General features: G+C 59.1%; 1 protein-coding gene across 1 annotated transcript in view; it reads right to left on the reverse strand.

Annotated features, from left to right (window-relative positions):
• Positions 1 to 4,886: 4,886 nt before the first annotated feature.
• KIAA0930 (KIAA0930 ortholog) overlaps positions 4,887 to 15,452 on the reverse strand; it is a 40,843-nt gene continuing 30,277 nt past the window's right edge. The window contains exons 3-10 of the mRNA XM_070411284.1: positions 13,246 to 13,377; positions 13,072 to 13,149; positions 12,807 to 12,908; positions 11,388 to 11,528; positions 10,745 to 10,939; positions 8,139 to 8,301; positions 6,553 to 6,711; positions 4,887 to 6,234 (exon numbers count right to left, since the gene is read on the reverse strand). Coding sequence (XP_070267385.1) covers positions 6,194 to 6,234; positions 6,553 to 6,711; positions 8,139 to 8,301; positions 10,745 to 10,939; positions 11,388 to 11,528; positions 12,807 to 12,908; positions 13,072 to 13,149; positions 13,246 to 13,377 — 1,011 coding nt within the window. The 3' untranslated portion in view covers positions 4,887 to 6,193. The remainder of the gene's footprint in view (positions 6,235 to 6,552; positions 6,712 to 8,138; positions 8,302 to 10,744; positions 10,940 to 11,387; positions 11,529 to 12,806; positions 12,909 to 13,071; positions 13,150 to 13,245; positions 13,378 to 15,452) is intronic.

The raw sequence follows: 15,452 nt of genomic DNA on the forward strand, positions 1-15,452 counted from the left end.
AATCCGAGCTCTTCAGGACATTTTAAAACTAAGGATCAAAATGATCAAGAAAATGTAATGTTTTGAGTTTATGGAACTGTAGATTTTCGGTGCTTTAGAAAATCACTATGAAGGCATTGACAAGACTGTAGTATTTGGAGTCAGGCTCCTGTCTTTTCCAGCCCCCGGAGTTGCTCAGCACTTGGCCGGCCTGGAGGAGATGTGCCCTGGGAGAGAGACCCCGTCAGTGCTTTCCCTGAACCGGCAACAGCTCCCGGGACTGTGCTGGCTCTCGGCTGAGGGTCTCTAGTGTGGCCCTGGGTGCTCGGCTGCCCCGAGGGCCTCAGACACCTGGGACCCAGAGTCAGAGCCCGGCGGTGGCCAGCTTGTCTCCTGATGATGGAACTCGCATCTACAAAATCCACTGTGTACAGTTCAGCCGTGTTTAGTATATTCACAGAGCCATGCAACCATCACACCAGCACATTCCAGAATATTCTCTGGGTTTTAATAAGTGGTTCTGATATAGGCTCCGACTTGAGAACCCTGGGCTACATCTGTGCTCCCTCGTGATGTGTTTGAAGATAACCTGTGGCACACCCTCCGGGCACATTCGGGGGGGGGGGGACTGGCAGAGCTATGGCAGCCCTGGTACAGCCCTGGTACAGTGAACTTCGGTGGCTGGCGATTTTGCTCCTCGGGAAGCCCAGCCCAGGATGAACAACGGCCCACAGGGTTGCGGCTTGAAGCAGGAGGGGCCGGACCCGCACAGCTCATCAAAGGGTTGGTTTCTGGAATTGAATTGTTTACCCAAAATATAATCATTAAAGTTCACTTAACAACCATGGTTATTTCAAACAGAGCAATCTGATGGTTTTATTCAAGTTAGATTCCAAGATGAAAGACCATAACCCACATACAGGGGAGAGAGAACTTGTTAAACCTGTTAGCTCATGTGGAGGCCAAGTTGGGAGGGAATTCAACACAAGGCTGTAGGCAAAAGACAAGACATCCCGTTACCATCCCCGAAACAAAGACCTTCCTTCCTCACACGAGTTTCCCAGGCTCCTGTTGTTTAACAACCAAGCACAGAGTACAATGCGTTTACACATCACCACGTCTGGCCTATATACAATGGCCGTGGGGTCGGATGGACCATTTCACATTCCCCCTCCTCCCAGTGTAACATTCCCTCGTTACTGTTTTCTAGGCAGGGGCATGAGTGGTTCCTAGAAGTCCCCCTAGGTCAGATTTACCGAAAGGGATCCAGAGTCGGCGATACATAGCAAAGACGTCCAGGTAGCTTCCCGGGGAGACTTTCTCCAGCTGAACGTTTTCAGGTGACTGCTTAAAGGGACCTAATTATTTACCGGTTTGATCTGTGTGGCGAGGGCGTCGTTTTAACCCACCGAGCTGCCTCTTCCGTAACCACCGTCTCGTAGTCTGCCCAGGTGATGCTGGTGCACAGTTCTGGCTCAGCTGTTCCTAGCAGTTCCCAGGTGTCACCTGGATGTGCTGCCCGTACTATTTCCAGTGTGTGTGCCTCAGACCCCCTTTCGCTAGTCTAGAACTTTCTGCAGTGTCCTAGGCCTTTTGTACACCCAAGGCATCATGACAGCCTTCGTCTGACCATGGAAAGGCAAAGAGAGCCCCTTGTGTGAGAACGACTCGGGCTGCTTCCATCCATGATGAACTTGCAATAAACCAGCTACGGCAGTTAGCGCAGCGTGGCCACGTGCTCAGCGTCAGCTTGAATCATCGCAGAGCACGGCACCAGAGCCGGTGGCCAAAGACCAGCTTCCACAAGACCAGGGGGCTGGTGAGGAGGCGCAGCCGGAAACCTGACAGCACACTCAAGGTTGTCTACTTCCCGGGGCTGAGCGCCGAGGCTGAGACGCAGCTCTTGGATTTAATTTTGCAAACACAGCATCTGACTCAACCACAGCGGCGGCCGACCCCTGGCCGACCCGAGGACAGCCGAGGTCCTGCAGGGGGTGGTTTCTGTCAGTCCCCGGCAACAGGTCAAAAATGTAGCTTGTGTCAGGACTCCAAACAGTAAGAAATCTTTGGGGGGCGAAAGAAGGTTTAACCACTATGTGACCACATCGCTGTAATAGCTGCATTTCATCTGCAATACCCTCGGAGAGAAACAAATAACTAGGTACAAGTTCGGCAGAGGAAGACACGGAGGAAAAATAAATGTAATATTCACCATGCAACCAACTTCCAAGAGGAACGCAGCCTCGTGAGCACAGCGGAGAGCCACGCGAGCACGGCTTAGACGGGGCTTCCTCGGAATGCAGACGCCGCTGACCGGAAGCCGCTGACGATCCGACCTGAAGGCGTTCAGTGCGTGTCGCCAAGCTGCTTTTGCAGAAATCACTTTAGTTACGGCTTCAAAGTTAAAATCTCCACAGGTTTCCTTGCGGGTCTCAGCAGAGAACTTGTTCGGAAAGCACAGGAGATAGGGATTTACACCCACATCGCCCCACCTTCTGTGACGGGAGGCCCAAAGGGCAAGAAGGTGAGGGGCGGCGCCTCCTGCGTCCTACACTCAGCGGGTTTGGGATCTGCTGAGCCCCAGGCAGGACCGCGGCTGTAAGCACTTCCTAGTGTCCGGCTTCCTCGCCTTCTGAGGCTCTACCTGTTGCAGAACTCGGACCGACCCCAGGCCACTCGGTGGTCAAGTGATTTGGCTTCTGCGTGTGGGGCTCCAAGTTCTCCAGGGCTGAGTCAGGGCAGGAGGCTTCTCTCCATGAGGGTCAAGTCCATAAGGGAAAGGGAAGAGGAAGTGACAGCACACACCTTCCTCCACTCCCAGGCCGTCTCCGTCTCCGAGGAGCGGGCTGGAACTGCGGCTGCCTGACCAAGAGCACACCTGCTGCCAGGGCGGCCGCTGACGCTGCCGAAGGCGGCGCGAGCTCCCGGGCAGGGGCAGCCAGCACTGCATTGTTATGTCTCGGGCTGTGTCCTACTGGGTGGGTTTTGATAGGGAAGCTTGTTTTCTGGTTCCAACACGAGAGAAAGCCTGAGCAGGAAGTCAATGTCATGCCAACAGATACTGGTTTATGAAACTGAATATAAAACTAAATTCTGCCTAAATTGGAAAACTGAACTATGTATATATATCCCCAAAATGTATACACATTTCAACAGCTGCTAGCTCATGTTTCTTTTCAGATTTAACCCATTGGAATGAATAATTATTCCAAGTGTGTATACATTTTTTTGAGACAACTTGTATGTATGTATGAAACCTATTAAGTCTCATTAAAAAGCTAGCAGACTTGTAATATGTAAGCCTTTAAAGGATTTTGGCCGATTTAAAACCACCATATTATGACAATGTCAAATAGATTTTTCAAGTCATTAGAATATACCAACTGCATAGGGACTACCCCGTGGAATGTGTTTTAATGGAAAAAAATCTTTTATTTCATTCTTAAAATGCCTTCTAACTAGCCCCGGCCAGGGTGGCTCAGTTGGCTGGGCATATCCCATGCACTGAAAGGTTGCCAGTTCAATTCCCGGTCAGGGCACATGCCCGGGTTGTGGGCTTGATTAATGTGACACGTAGGTTTCTTCAAAGAAAAACTGGACTTTTGATTCCAAGTCCCATTCAAGAAGTTTACGAACACGTTGTCATCCCTGCATAACACGCGACAGGCGTGTCCCCAGAAAATTAAAGATGGCCTTACAACTAAAGATGGACCCACACCCAGACCCGCGGGGACGGGTTCTGGTCCTGTCACTTGTGCCTGTTATTGGTTACTGATGCCATTTGTCACTTGGAGAAATCAAACCTTGGCATAACAGCTCACTGCGCAGCCATCAAGCACCTCGGAGCAGGTTTTCAGTCCAGTATCACAGGACCTCTGGGATTTAAAGACAAAGGTCAGCTCCACCAAACATCCATCCATCTGTCCTGGCAGCGGTGTCAGGGCTCAGTGCGGACTGGGGCGAAGCCGCAGTGGCCTCCTGCCCGCCATGCTTGCGGTCAATCTTGGGCGGTCACTTAACCTCGGGCGGTTTCCTCATCGGTAAGATGGGACAAAGACACGACGTGCAGGTGCTGCCTACGTGTTGGATGCAGAACAGCCAACCGCGGAGTGCTGTTCCCGGGCTGCACACGAGGTGTGAGCTCTCGAAGCCCAGCCGGCACATGACCCCGCTGCCAGCAAGTGTCTGAGTTCCGTGGCGTCTTCCCGTTACTGCACTGGCCCCCAGCACCCCGCGAGGTCCCCAGGAGCCTGACTTGCCGGCCCAACCAGGAGCAGTGGCCACGCCTTGGAGCTGGGCTGACCACTGGATTCAGCGGGGAACCTTCTGGGGCTCCCCCCCTCTGAGGACAGGGGGGACCCTGCCTCCTGCACGTGCTGAACTAGCTCGTCCCCCCACCCCCCTGGGAGCTACGTCAGGACCGTTTCTCCCAAGAACCGAGTTCCAGTCTTCACACCCCAGATGACCAGGAGAGAACGGTCACTGCAGAGCCACCTGGGACCCAAGCTCGGGCTGCGATCGGCCTCCCAACACCCCTCGGCGCCTGGAGCCCTGGGCCACGTGGGCTCGCTCCGAGGCTCGGCTCGGCTCCCAGCTCTGGCCTGCCCTGACTGCTGCCCTGCCACCTGCTTCGGAACTCGAAATTGTGCAGAGCGGGGCACCGCTGAGCACAAGCCGGGCGCAGAGAACGCCAGAATGTTCGAACTCAACCCATCCAACGTCTTCGGGTCGGGAGGGGGTGACAAGGACGGGGAGAGGGAGATTCGCAGCCAGACTCCGACCCCTGACCCCAGTGGTGCAGAATGGCTGGCGATCGCACCCTGACCCAGTTGTGTACTGGAACTTGGAGACGTCAGTGAGGTAGGTGGTATCAGCCCCATTATACAGGTGGGCAATCTGAGGCAGAGTGAAATGCAACAGCTCGCTTTTAATAACAGCGTACAAAATCTAGAGAAAGCCCCATAGTCCCTGTCCCGGAGCCCAGTGCAAACCCTGGAGCACAGAATGAGAACAGACGGAACAAGCCCCGCAATTCCTTTCCTGCCCCCCAAGGGGGCCTCTAATGCACAGCAGGACCCCTCAGGTATTTCCAGGGACTTCAGACCCAGCCACGAAGCAACAGAGACCGGCGACCGCTCCCAGGGGGCTGGCCAGGCCTCTCTTGCTGAGGGCTTGGCTTTGAGAAGGGCACGTGCGTCCTCACAGGCGGAGATCCTGGCTGGCACCAGGCCACAGGCAAGCCCGGGGCTCCTGTGCCACCCACACCTGACCATACCGGCCGCATAGAAGCCAATTCCCTTTCGCCTCAGTGCGTTGGTCTGAGAAATGGGACCAGCACACTCAGGCAAGGGAGGTAATCTCTAGAAAACCAGAGAGGAGACCCCAGCCCCTCCCGGCCCGAGGAGTATGAGCCTTCCTAGGAGCCTGCCAACCCCACCCACCCCACCCCTCCTGTCTGGCCCCGAGCCCTCCCGTCCTCAGTCCACGTTCTGGGCTCAGCCGCCGAGGCCTGGACCGGGATGTCTCCCGGGTGGAGGTGCGTGGGCGGTGCTCTTTGGCTGGAAGCGAAGGCCATTCTGGCGGGATCAGGGCCTGTCTGCTGAGCTCGAGGCCTTCCTGGAACCGGGTGTGGGGGGACATGTTCCCGCCCAGGGCCACACCATCCAACAGCTGTGCTCCCATCTCCCCAGGGCGCCCCCTTTAGGACCACGCTAGGGAGGACAGACATGTCAGGACCAACGCGGACGCTGAGGTTCATTGGCACGGAACTGCAAAATCGTAAACGCTTCCTTAAGAGGTGCGGACAGTGGGCACGGGGGTGCCCCAGCTGGGCGGTCCACCTGCTGTCAAGCGGGACGAGCACCTGGGGTCGGCGGGTCTGGACACACTGGACGCTGCTGCTCCTTCGCTCTCTCGATGGCCTCCTGGCGCCTGTGGTTGTCTTTGGGTGCAGAGGGCTCTCCAGAGACGGGCTGGAGTGATGGGGGTGGGCGCAGGGCAGGGGCAGAGCCAGCGGGGGAGGAAGAGGCACTTCAGTTTGGGCTGGTGTTCATGGAGTCGGCCCTGCCCAGGGGTGGAGTGGCCCGCCTGGCTCCGGCTCCGGCTCCGGCTCCGGCACTGGGCTGTCACAGAGACCCCGGTGGCGGTGGACAGGTAGGCACTTGGCAGTACTCCCAGGGCCGGGCCGGGGGCTCCGTGTGGGCTCCGCGCACGGCTAGGTCATCAGGATGGGCTTCTGCCGAACTTCCAGGATGTCTGTGGGGAGGTGAGGAAGGACAGGACAAGGAAGTCAGGACGCAAGGCCACGCCATGCAATTCCCAGGATTCCCTCTTCCAGCCTCGCCGGCTGCAGTGCTGGAGGGCCCGTGTCACGGACAGGGACTCGGGGTGGAGCCAGCCCCGTCAGTGGGACAGGGCTGCCTCTCCCAGAGGCCCCGCAGCGAGTGTGAACAGGGGCCTGACTGGGAATGATGGGACAGGGTTGGTCACCCCTGAACTGGCCTCAGGAACCTGGGGCCCAGGAATCAGGTTGGCTACAAAGCAGTGACGCCCGTTTTCCACAGCAGACGTTACCTGTTAAGATCCGATGCAGCGGCAAGGTGACGTAGGTTAAGTGTGCATAGAGAAGGAAGTTTCCATCCGCTCTGTTCAGCTTCAGCCAGGACCCGACCAGGGACCGCCCGGTGCCAGACAGGGACCGGGACCGCAGGTTGGTGGCATTGTGCAGGTCAGCTGGAGGGCAGGAGGCTGGGTCAGGGGTGACCCCTTCCCGCCCCGCTGGGCCCTCTGCGGGCGCTTTATTACCCTGGCCTGTGACATCTGCCCCCGCCTGCCCTCTGCCCACCCCATCCGTCAGGGCTGCACCCACCCCTCCAAGCTCCCCCCACCCCCTTCTCTGTCTGGAGTCTCCTCCGTGGGGTCATGCACCCCGCACACTGCCACTCCTCTGCTTCCCTGTGGCCCTGTCACCGGAACTAGGTGCCACCAGCCTGCAGGACCCGGGGCGAGGCTGGGATGACTCGGCATCGTCACCAGGGAGGCAGGTGGGTGGTTGTTCGTGCTTCCCTGCGGGCGTGGGTCTGATCCGAGATGAGGGCACTGCCGAGCTCACAGGGCGGTCAAGGCCAGTGCTGGAGTCTCTGGGTCTGGGGGGCGGGACCACTCAACACCAGCGCCCCAGCTCCCGTCCTGCCGTCCAGCAGACACACCTGGCGTTCCTGCCCTGCCGGTGGGGCCGCTGGTCCGAGGGCCACGGTGCAGGATGCACTCGCACTTGCACTTGGGGCCTCACCAGCAGGGAGTTGAGCTGGAACTCCCCCGGCTCCTGTTAGCCGGCCCCCCTCCTCCAGTCCATTCTCCACATGGACCGCGGAGTGGGATTCTGAATATTCCAATTGGACCTTGTCGATCCCTGGCTCACAGCCCTCCACTGGCTCCCCAGGCCCCTAGGCTCCATGGCGACATGACTGCCCCTCTGGCTGCACGATTACTGATGGCGGGACCGACACCACGAGGCACAGGTGTGCTGGGAGGGACTGCAACTGTGTGGGCCAGACCCAGGGCCTCTGCGCAGGCAGGCAGGAGGCTGCGGAGGCCGGAGAGCGGGAGGCCTGGACCCCTGCGGACCCCATAGAGCCGGTGGGAACGTCTGGATACCGCCTGGAAAGTCACTGGGGCTGGCCTTGCCAAGGCATTAGGGCTGCGTTAAGGAAATGTCTGACCCATATCGTGGCTAGTTTTCGTTTTCTGCAGGCTAACGCTTAAGTTGATGCATTTGCATGGCCCGCGAATGATGTTACAAATATCCACATGGCCCCGGCAGAAAAAAGGTTCCCCACCCGACTCTAGAGCAAGGCTGAGTGGCCAAAGACAGCGCAGGGGGTAAACAGATCAAGTCACAAAATGCATGAACAAACCAGAGCCCACTCCCTCGCACGCACTTCCGGCCCCTGTGGGGACAATCAGACCATCGGCATCTGCAAGTGCACGGACCCTAACACTGCGACTGCGCTCGGCCCTCACGTTCTGAACAGACACACTGGAGGGGCGCGCCTCGCGGCAGGGATCTGTTCAGCACCTCCCCCTGGACAGGCACCCTCTCTAAGAGGAATGAATGAATGAATGAATGAATGAACCGAGAGGCATCAGGGGCCGGTCACCTGCACCATCGTCCTCCCGGAAGAACTCCTCGCTGTCGTTGGCCGAGTGAGACTTCTTCATCTCGGCGATGCGGTTCCGGGGCACCTTCCTCTTGAGGGACGGGGAGAAGAAGGTGGGCCGGTTGTTCCGCTCCGGGGTGGGGGGCGTACTGAAGGAGGTCATCTGGGGACAAAGAGCCGTAGTCACAGAGCGGCCGCCAACCAGCGGGGATCCCAAAGCCACTCACCTGCCCTCAAAGAACCCGACACAGAGCTCCCCCTGGGAGCACTGGCTGAGGAGGGGACTCGGCGGTGGCACCGAGCCCACCCTGCTGCGGGCTACGTGGGCACTAGGACATGGTTTCAGCTCAGGGACCAGCAGGACGGCCTGGCCACCAGCTCTGCCCTCAAACAGTGGCAGGGGCTGGGTTAAGTGCCAAGACTGGCTGCTAACGCTGCTCAAGCACCTGCCACAGCACTGAACCCACAGAACTTCCACGAGACAGGACCCGGCACTAACCCTCGGGCAAGTGAGGACACGTGAGCTTCCACATCATCCGGCAGGATGATGGCCAAACGGATTGCAACTCTGGTCTTCCGCCCTCATTTCTTGGCTAACGTGTCCCCATCCCCATCCCCCCAGCATTCTTCCACACACTTGCTATGGCTGAGTGGTCCATGCTCTGTCCCCTCCTCTCCTCTCTTCTAACCACACTGTTCAGTTCACCAAACATTCTCCACACCCGCTTGGGGCCCAGCGGACGCAGCACTAAGCGCAGACAGGCACATGACACTGGTCCCTGCCCTCAAGGAGCTCACAGTCTGCTGGGGCAACAGACTCAAAGAGGAACAACAATAGACTGCACGTTGGTTGCTGAGACAGATAAAGAGAGGCACGGAATACAGGGGAGCACAGAGGCAAAAGCCCGAGAAAGCAGGGAAGGCTTCCTGGAGGAGATGCCGCTGGAGCCGGGTCTTGAAGGACGAGTAGGAGTTCGCCAGGTGAAGAAGGGGGGGAAGGGCGTTCCAGGCAGAGGGAACGTGGCCCCTCTCCTCCCTCCTCCCCATGCAAACAAGAATCTGAGGAACAAGATGAGCTGGGACCGAGACTTCCGGAGCCCCGTCAGCCTCTTCATCATGGCTCTGACGTCCACCAAAGTCCCGGCGGCCGCTGGCTCCAGGTGGTCCTCCCACAAGTCAGGGAAGGTTTTAAAAGATAAAAAACAAACACCAGAAACCACAATACACACAGAATCTGCATTTGTCATACGCTGGTTACAAATGACCCCCCTGGAAAAGGAGGGTAAGCAACAGTGAGCACAGAGGTGGCGGGGGCCTGGAAGGTCCCCAGGAGGTCAGGCCCTGCCACGCACAGCTGTGTGACCCTGGCAAATCCCTCCCCTTGACCCCAGGACCACCCTGCTAAGAGAGGCCCCTGCTTGGGATTCTCACCCCTCCTTACAAAAGTACCGTTTATTTTGTTCTGCTTATAAAACACATTCATCGCAGAAAATACACAACAAGGAAAGGTATAAAGACGCTAAAGAAAATGGCCTCTGGCCTCCTGGAGATACGCCTGGTTGTCATCATTGGACAGAATTAAAAGTACGGCGAACACCCTCCCGCACTCAGCACATAGCGCGTTATCCACATTCTTAAGAGTCACTTCCCAAGCGGGTCACCAGCAAAGTCACTACAGTGGCTGCTCCCTGGACACCTGCGGGCCAAGCCCTGTGCAGGCGCGTGGGGTGCAGCGGCTCCTCGGAGCCTGCCAACACTGCAGGGAGCCGTGTGTCACCCCATTTCCGGATGAGCGCACTGAGGCTCAGGGAGGGAGAGACTTGTCCCAGGTGGCGAGCAGCAGCGCCCGACTGCAGCCCAGAGCCTCTCCCAGCCCCTCCTGGCGAGCGCTGAGCAGGGCTGCCTCCTGCCCACTGTGCTCACATGCCTGTCTCCTTCCAAGACCCCGGGAACCGCTCTGAGCAGCCCCGATACCCAAGCCGGCAGAGCGGCCAGTGGGCTGGGGGGAGACTTCCTCCTCCCTTTGCCCCGCTGAAGGCCGAGTACAGCCGCTGCCGACCTGGGTCCCCACCCCGGGGAAGGATGGTGGCCTGGAAATGGCAGGGCTGCAAGGCTGTGCTGTCACACCAGAGTCATGCGACCCGGGGTTCCCAGGTCCATGGACAGGAAAGCTCCCTCCTGCCCGCGGGGTGCGGGGGGCTGTGCAGCTGCTCACCTGGGAGACACCCGGCGGGCAAAGAGCAGAGCTGCTGCTCAGGGAACAGGACGGAGGCCAGTGCCTCACGGTCACGGTCCCCGGTCCCCGTCTCTCTCACAGGGAAGGCCTGTCACCCGCCTGCGCTCGCCCAGCAGCTCCACCGAGGCAGGCGCCAGCGCAAGGTAAACTCAGGCTGGCTGCACGGACAGCTCGGGGGAGCAGAAAGGGCTCTGGCCCGGGCACTAACCTGCTGTGTGAGCCTGGGCAAGTGACTTGCTCTCTCTGAACCTCGGCCTCCTCACCAGAGAGTGGGGACAATACCTACCTCCCCTGGGGCTGTAAGGATCAGGGAGACGGTGGGAAGCAGAATCAAGGGACAGGAAGCCCTGCCCAAGGGGGCAGCCCTTACCCGCTCGTGCATGGGCGAAGCCGGGCTGGAGTCCTCTTCAGTCCCGCAGGGGGACGTGTCACCAGTGGACACACGGCTGACGGCCATCTCCGCGTGGCCCTTGCCCTGGGGCCCCTTCATGCGCACGAACTCCATGTTGTTGTACTTGTAGAAGCCAAATGACATCTTCTGCGCCATGCGGGCGGCCACGCTCACCTGTGGGCAGGTGGGAAAAGGCTGAGCCAGGCTGGTGGGCGGACAGTCCTCCCTCCCGGAGCAGGCCGCCAGCAGGCAGGGCAGTGCTGAACACGTGGGGTCCCCGGCTGACATCCCCCTCACTGCCGGTGACCCTACACCCAGCAGGCCCAGGGCCCGGCTGGGAACAGAGCTGCAGCCCCAGAACCCGAGCCCGTCCCCACCCCCCACCAGCACAACCCCCAGGTTCCCAGGAGGCGAGCCTCAGGGTGGCGCCCAGCTCCGGTGAGAGCCTCCACTTGGCTCCTGTCCTTCAGGTGAGTCAGGGCCGGCCCTGGGGGTGTCCTGCTGGGAGTGGCCGTGGGAAGGTCACACAGCGCTGGCCCTGAGCCACCTTAGTGGGCCTGGGTGCACAGCTACTCTGAGGAGGGTGGCACGGAGGGGCTGGGCCCGGGCCGCCCGCGCTCACCCGGTTGTCGTACACTTTCTTGAGCGCCTCGTAGCGGATGGAGCCCTGAAAGATGACCCCTTGGAACATGTTGGTTTTGTCACTGGCCACCAGCTCCACACAGACCATCTCTCCTTCCCCCACAGTCATGTCGCTGAACACCTGGGGTGGGAGCAAGCGGAGAGAAGACGTCAACTGTCAGCTGCTCACCACCCACCCCTCACTCGCCCCGAAAACTCCCATTTAGCAGATGAGAACACTGAGGCACAGATGAGAAACCTGTGGCCACCCAGCTCTGCCACCCTCCGCCGACCCAGCGCAGCCTAACTGTGGGGCAGGGGCAGCGTCCAGCAGAGGGCGCTGTGCCTGTGACTCTGGGAGGGAAAGGGATGGACTCCTGGCCCTCATCACACCTCCAGGCTAAGAAGTTAGGCAGTTAGAGGGCTGTCCCGCCCAGGATCCAGGATCTCCCCGCTACGGCCATGGGGGACCAGCCCCCCCCGAACTTCTCAGTTTGTATGCAGGCACAGAGTGACCCCGAGTTTTGAGGCCACACAGACTCAGGTTCAAATCTCAGCTCCTTGGATGAACGAGTTGTGTGAGCCTCCAGGGGCACTTAGCCTCCTGAGCCTAAGGTGCTTCAAGACACCATCAAGCTCTGGCTGGTGTGCCTCAGTGGATAGAGTGTCGGCCTGCACACTCAAGGGTCGTGGGTCTGATTCCCGGTCAAGGGCACATCCCTGACCCCAGTCAGGGCACCTGCGGGAAGCAACCAATCTATGTGTCTCTCTCACATCGATTTTTTTTCTCTCTCTCCCCTTTCCTCCCTCCCTTCTACTCTATCTCAAAAAAAAAAAAAAAAAGATACAATCAAATCCAGGAGACCCTGGAAGCCACCCCACCCCCTCCTCAGAGGCCTCCGGTGGGGGGAGACTGGCTGGGCAGGTGCTGTTTCGGTCAGGAGTGGGACACAGCCTGGTCCTTCCCAGCACCTGCTTCTTCCCAGCACCTGCTTCCCTGGGCGAGTCACCCTTTGCCCAACCTTAAAACAGACGCGTGGCTGGATGACTCCCAAAGTCCTGCCCCTCCCCCCAGGGTCCCAGGCTGGAGCAGGCGGGGTGGAGGCGCTTGTTTAGAGTTTTGTGGCGATGCTAATGACCCTCCTGCAGGGCAGCACTGCTGAGGCCTTCAGTGCGGTCTCCCATGCAGGCGCCCCTTTGACCTCCGACCCTGAGGGTAAGTAGGACAGATGAGCACGGTTTTACAGGTGGGAGAACTGAGGCTCCAAGCTGGGGGCACCCTTGCTCCTCGTCCAACACCAGGAAGAGTGGGGGCCACGTTGGTAGGAGTGCAGACCCATCTGCTCTAGCCCTTCCCGCCCTCCACCGCCTTTCTGCAGGGGGTGAGGCCGGAGGGAGCGATGACGGGAGACACACTCACCTCCTCGAAGCTGTCGATCATGAAGAAGATGTTGGGGTAGCTGATCTTAGACTCCTCCCCTTTGCTGTCCATGGGGTGTTTACTAGGGGACGCAAACACTTGCTGAAAGAAAGGAGATTTACGGACGCAATGAGGCCCACCCTGCACCCAGGTGGAGCGTGTTGTCTAAAACACACCTCTCAGAACCAACCCAGGGCAGGCAGGGGCTGCGATTCCCGGCGGAGCTGGCAGCTGGGAGGCCTGGGGCTCTCGGTCGGTGGCTCACCTGGGATTTCTTCTTATGGATGTGGATGTCGCCCCCCTCGGAGCGCGTGCACACGGCACATGTCACCATGTAGTCCAGCTGGAAGAGAGCAGGAGGGGGTACGTGGAGGGCTCGGCTGTCCCTCAGCGCCCACCCACTGCCCTGCTGATGGAGCCCCACCCCGCCGGCCCTTACCTTCTGGAGGATGAGGTTCAGGCAGACGCTCTCCTCCCAGTCAATGTCAGGGTCCCCCAAGCCTGGCAGCTTCTTGGAGTCCCGCCGGTACACCTCCACCTCCACCTCCACCTCGGGCTCAGCCTCCGCCAGCTGCGAGCACAGGTAGGAAGGGAGTTGGTGCTTTCTCCCCGGCCACTGCCTGGGGCAGGTGTCAGCACACAGATCCCAGCCTTGCCCTCAGCCTCTGCTGAGATCCTGAGTTCATCAGGAGCTGAGCCTCCCAGGCTGTCACCCTTTCAGAGGGCCTGCCCGAGGGCGGGGATCCCAGCATCCTGTTCCACCCACTCTCTGCTCCCCAGCCCACAAGCAGGCAGCCCATCCGCCCACCCACCCTCCCCTGCTAGCGCAGGCAGCCCGCAGGTTGCTATGGCGACTGTCTGCTCTGCAGGCTGCAGGATGGAAGGGGGCGGAAGCAGCCTGGGCTTGCCGCAGAGCACAAGCAGTGCGCAGGCGCCCCAGAGAGCTGGCACTGCACCTGCCAAGGGCTTGTCTTTCCATTTTGAATGGTGGGGGCAGGAAGCCACCTGGGAAGCTGCCATCAGGTTTCCCCACATCCCCTCCCCACCCGCCCTGCACCCCCCAGGCCCATGGGGCCTCCTCAAATTGCCGCCCACCCCCTGCCCTTCAAACACCAAGCCAGACGCAGCAGGGCCCACCCCTCCCGCTTCGCATGTGCCGGTCCCTCCACACAGGTCCTCAGCTCACTGCTGTCCCCTCTGTCCTACAACATTCAGCTGAGGTCACCTCCTCTTTTTGGGCCCCCACCCGCTCCCCATCTTCCCACCATCGCAGCTCTGTGTCACTGGCTACGCCCTGTCCCAGCAGACTGGGGGTCCCCAAGGCCAGGGCCAGGGCCAGGTCTGATTCATTTCTGTACACAGCTCTCTGTGCGTGGTCGATGGAACATTCTAGCACATGAGCAGCTGGACACATGCTCCCATGCACTCAGGCTCCCTCACCGACCTCAACACCCCCCGATGTTCAGGAGCGTTTACACAGGGCTCTGCTCCCTCCTCCACATCCCCCCCGCCCTGGACCAGGAACCTCTCTCCTGCCAGGTGAGAGCTGTCTTTCCCCACTCACTCCCCGCTGGCCTCTCCCGCCCGCCCTCCTACAGGGAGAATCCAGGCGGAGGCAGGTTAAGAACACCCTCCCTGGGGGGTGGGGGCGGCCAGGGAGAGGTCAATGGGGGAAAAAGGAGACTTAAGTAATACTTTAAACAATAAAGACTTTAAATTAAAAAAGATAATAATAAAAATTAATGAGATATACAAAACCGAGAAAGCGGAAAACCTGAATGCTAATCTTAGCTTTGCCGCTAATTCAGTTCTTTCATGTGTAAAATGGGGACCTAAGCGATTGGACTGCAAAGGCACATCACTTGGGCCTGACTCTGTCCTCTCACAGGTTAGTCCAGTGGTCGGCAAACTGCGGCTCGCGAGCCACATGCGGCTCTTTGGCCCCTTGAGTGTGGCCACGAAGTTTCAATCACACTGTATGTGCGCGCCCGCACGTGGTATTTTGTGGAAGAGCCACACTCAAGGGGCCGCAGTTTGCCGACCACTGGGTTAGTCTATCTCCCAAGGTCCCTTCCAGCTCCAGTAACTAATAGAATTCTAGTGGTGACGTACGCATGAGGGAACTGGGCGTCACCTCGCCATGCAATTTTGGAAACTTTAATCTCTGTTTGGGAACTGGACATTATTCAAGAGCCACAGGCCATATTATAATATTAAATGACCCCCCCCCCCCCCCACACACACACACACAAGAACACCCTCCCTCACCAGGGCTGGGGCCTGGCCCTACAATGAAATTCCAGAAACAGTTGGGAGTGCCTCAGGCCCCGACCTTAGTCCTTAGTCTGCTGCAGTGACTGCCTTTGGGAGAGACCCTATTTACAATCACTCCAGCAGAGGCCTACGGGCCAGAGGGTGATCCCCCCCCACCCATCTCTCTAGCCAATCGCTAGCTGTCTCCTCTGCTCCCTCCAGCATCAGGCTACCTCAGGGCTGTCCTAGGCCTCCTGTCTCCCTCCTCTTCCCACGGTCTCCCAGGCCCAAATCTCTACCTCTGTCCTCGACCCCCTAGCAGAGTTTCAGACAGGCGATCCACCGCCTGGAAGACATCCCACAGGCACCTCCGACCGACTCAGCCCGTCCCAC

Source organism: Myotis yumanensis, unplaced genomic scaffold (genome assembly GCF_028538775.1).
Source record: "Myotis yumanensis isolate MYYU_CA2020_CCGP unplaced genomic scaffold, mMyoYum1.0.hap1 SCAF_3, whole genome shotgun sequence".
Classification (NCBI taxonomy): domain Eukaryota; kingdom Metazoa; phylum Chordata; class Mammalia; order Chiroptera; family Vespertilionidae; genus Myotis; species Myotis yumanensis.